The following is a 4,033-nucleotide window of genomic DNA, read 5'->3' on the forward strand; positions in this document are numbered from 1 at the left end:
CGCTGGCGCACGCACGCCTGCTGGCTGGGGCAGTCCGCGCTCAGCACGCACTCGGGCCGGCAGCTGGGCGGGGCGCCGATGTGGTCCGGGAGGCACGAGCAGGCAGGCACGCCGCCGACTAGTTGGCACAGCGAGTTGGGCCCACAAGGGGATGGCACACAAGATGGCGGACGCTCCGTCGGCGCTTCGACCGGAGCGACGGCTGCGGAAAGCAAGAAAAGGAAAAGTAAGACATTTGAACGGGTATCTGCCGTAGAGGTTAACGATTCGGCAGGTCAGAAACTCACGTTGCGGCGAGCACTGCTGGAACGGGTCTCCCGTGAAGCCGGGCGGACAGGCGCAGATGGGGTTGTGGTTGCGGACGGTGCACTGGGCGCGGATGCCGCAGGTGTTGGGGCACGGATCGGCGCACTTCTGGTTGATGCACGCGCGATCGAGCGGGCACTCGGAGCTCACGACGCACTCGGGCCGGCACTGCGGCGGCGCGCCGATGTAGCCCACGAGACATGAGCACACGGCCTGGTCGTTTACGTTGCGGCACTGGCTGTTGGGTCCACAGGGCGACGGCTGGCAGGGGTCCACCGGAGCACGCGCAGCTGTGGGGCGTAACGTTGACACGTTGAAATCTTCGTATCCAAAAACAACGCAATTTCGGCTTGATATGAAAAATACTCACGTGCAATCGGGACGGCTCTGCACGAGAAGAACGGATCGCCGGTGAAGCCTTCGGGACACGAGCACACGGGCACATGGTTGGCCACGGTGCAGATGGCGGCCGTGCCGCAGGTGCCAGGGCACGGGTCCACGCACTTGAAGCCAATGCAGGCCAGCGGCTGAGCGCAGTCAGAGTTGCCTTCGCACTCGCGGCGGCAGCCCTGGCTCCCGTCGTACGGGTTACCCTGAGGAAAGAGACCACAGTGTCAGTACACGATACGCGAAACATTCCGAAAGTCGTTTCTTTTTGAGAGCATTTGTTTTATGGTACCTGGTAGCCTTGGAGGCAGAAGCACGCTCCAGCTCCATTACGTTCGCGACATTCGGAGTTGGGACCGCAGGGCGATGGGACACATGGGTTGGGCGGCGGAAGTCGTTCGGTTGCTAAACGCGCGTGGGGGGAAACATAGAGAAAATTCAAAATTAAGATCCGAATACAGTGGTGAGGTGAAAGTCAGTGGAAAGCCGTCCTGAGGGCTGTTTGACTGACAACCTGGGGAGAGAAGTGACAACGTCGTGAGACAATACATTGGCAAAGGACAATCATGAGAAAGGACAAGGAAAAACCATCATAAAACCATCACCACATATTAGTAAACACTTCCTGTAAACAAATGCAAATTGCACAGACGAGAGCATTAACATGACAACCAACACACACACTCGCTCACATGGACAACGACGACTTACATGTAACGGGTGCGGGGTTGCAGGCGACGAACGCGTCGCCCACATAGCCCTGTGGGCACGTGCACACCGGGCTGTGGTTGACCACGGTGCACAGCGCGAGTCGGCCGCACGACCCCGGGCAGGGGTCCGTGCACCGCTCGTTCTGGCACGCCAGGTTGCTCGGGCACTCGGCGCTCGTGACGCACTCGGGCCGGCAGTTGGGCGGGCGGCCGACGTAGTTGGGGCGGCACGAGCATGCGGGGGAGTCCCCGACCACGCGGCACTGAGAGTTAGGGCCGCACGGCGTGGGGACGCAGGGGTTGCTTGGGCGGGGCGAAGTGGAAGCTACAAGAGACAGTGTTCGAAGAAGGGGTGGTTGAAAGACAGGGCGCATGCCAAGAGGTTGTTTGTTGCGGGTTGTTGTTGTTTAGAGAAACGAGCGAAAAAAAATTCTTTTGGAAAAGTACAGTGGTGGAAGTAAATAAAAAAAAGTGCTGAGAGAATTTGGTTTGGAAAAAAATTGTACACAAGGACAGAAGTTTTGAAGGTAAAAATGTAACAAACCCGAAGGCATGGTAAATAGCGGCGCATAGTAAACATAGCGACAGTATGCAAGTAATTAAAAATAATAAAGTAAAGGTAAGTGGAAAAAAAGAGTGAGGATAGCCCCTCGGCGTGCTTACGTTGCTGTTCGACCACACATCGCACGAACGGATCACCGGTGTTTCCAGGTGGGCAGCTGCAGATGGGGTTGTGATTCACCACCTGGCAGCGCGCGTTGGTACCGCAGGTGCCCGGGCAAGGGTCGCCGCACCTCTGGTTGAGGCACGCCTGGTTCTGCGGGCAGTCCGAGCTCACCACGCACTCGGGCCGGCACGACGGCGGCGAGCCGACGTAGTTGACCTGGCACGAGCACACGGCGTAGCCGTTGATGGCCTTGCAGTTGCTGTTGGGTCCGCAGGGTGAGGGCACGCAGGGGTCAGTCGGTGGGACATCCGCCTCGACTACAAGGAGCGGGTCATCGAGGTGACGAAGGAGGAAAGGAAGAGAGAGGGGAGAGAAAGGGGAGAGAAAGGGGAGAGAAAAAAGTGTGTCGTGAGAAGTACAAGGCAATGCAGTGTGTGCGAGACACAAACCAAAATGGAAAAACAATATAAAACAGACAGTGAAGAGAAGGCTTACTGGCTTGGACAAGCGTGCATGCGGAGAGCGCGTTTCCCTCGTAGCCCGGCAGGCACGAGCACGAGGGCGCGTGGTTGACCACGCGACACTCGGCGTTCAGGCCGCACGCGCCGGGGCACGGGTCGCGGCACTTGTTGTTGACGCACGCGCGGTCGCGTGGGCAGTCCGTGTTCTGCACGCACTCGGGCCGGCAGCCCGTGTACGGGTCGCCGGAGTACTCGGGCAGGCACGTGCACGAGCCCGCTCCGTTGCGCTCGCGACAGACCGCGTTGGCGCCGCACGGCGACGGGTTGCACGGGTTGCGCGGGCCTTCAGTGGGCACCACAACTGCAAGGAGGGCCCGGGGTTTTACATTTCCGTTTCCTACTTCCCAAAACCCGATTGTTAACTTAAACGAAAATTTCGGAGTTAATTCGTAGCAACATTGAATTAGGGTGTTAACAAGCCGCGTCTCTGACTACAATAATTCACTACGAACTTAGGAACGTAGACGTTAGGGGTTTTACGAGTTACACGGGGGAGGAGCACGTCCACGGTGTCCCCCAACGCGATTAGTAAGTAGTCTCCCTTACCCGGGACTGGCGAGCAGCCCGCGAACGGATCCCCGGTGGTGCCCGGCTCGCACGTGCACATGGGCGCGTGCTTGACCACGACGCACGTGGCGCGCGGGCCGCACGAGCCCGGGCACGGGTCGCGACAGCGCTCGTTCTGGCAAGCCAGGTTGCCCGGGCACTCGGCGTTGATGGTGCACTCGGGCCGGCAGTTTGGAGGGCGGCCGACGTAGTTCTCTATGCACGAGCAGGCCGGCGTGTTGCCCACGACGCGGCACTTGGAGTTGGGCCCGCAGGGCGAGGGCACGCACGGCTCGGCAGCCTCCACCGCGACGGGCGGCGCTCCTGTGGAGGGGGCGGCCGGGGTGTCAGAGGGGGCGACAGACAGAGCACCGGAGAAGGAAGAACAAAACATTCCGTGCAGCAAAAGGACAGATAAGGAAGAAAGCAGCTCACTTTTTTCGGGCTCGCACCGCACGAACGGGTCGCCAGTGAAGCCGGGCGAGCAGCTGCAGATGGGGTTGTGGTTCACCACCAGGCAGCGCGCGTTGACGCCGCACGTGCCCGGACACGGGTCCGAGCAGCGCTGGTTGACGCAAGCCTTGTCCTGGGCGCAGTCGGCGCTCACCACGCACTCGGGCCGGCAGCTCGGCGGCGTGCCGATGTAGTTGACCTGGCACGAGCACACGGCGTGGCCGTTCACCTCGCGGCACTCCGAGTACGGCCCACAGGGCGAAGGTGCGCATGGGTTCCTGGGCGCCTCGACTGGGCGGTGCGAGAAAAGGGTGGGAGGGAGAGAGAAAAAAAAGAGTGGTCGTTTGAGAATCAGTGCAACAAGGACAGAGCATGCTTAAAGCCAGAGTAAAAAATCACTGACAAAGCGCACAGTAAAGTGAAGTAATGTGTGTGTATAATAA

General features: G+C 59.9%; 1 protein-coding gene across 1 annotated transcript in view; it reads right to left on the reverse strand.

The window, feature by feature from the left end:
• LOC113204179 (uncharacterized) overlaps window positions 1–4,033 on the reverse strand; it is a 194,435-nt gene that overhangs the window by 44,947 nt on the left and 145,455 nt on the right. The window contains 9 exon segments of the mRNA XM_052268795.1: window positions 18–202; window positions 288–596; window positions 677–899; window positions 986–1,098; window positions 1,405–1,728; window positions 2,067–2,387; window positions 2,566–2,892; window positions 3,138–3,461; window positions 3,573–3,881. Of these exon segments, the coding sequence (XP_052124755.1) occupies window positions 18–202; window positions 288–596; window positions 677–899; window positions 986–1,098; window positions 1,405–1,728; window positions 2,067–2,387; window positions 2,566–2,892; window positions 3,138–3,461; window positions 3,573–3,881 (2,435 nt within the window).

This window comes from Frankliniella occidentalis, unplaced genomic scaffold, assembly GCF_000697945.3.
Source record: "Frankliniella occidentalis isolate FOCC.00 unplaced genomic scaffold, Focc_3.1 Scaffold76, whole genome shotgun sequence".
NCBI classification, from domain to species: Eukaryota; Metazoa; Arthropoda; class Insecta; order Thysanoptera; family Thripidae; genus Frankliniella; species Frankliniella occidentalis.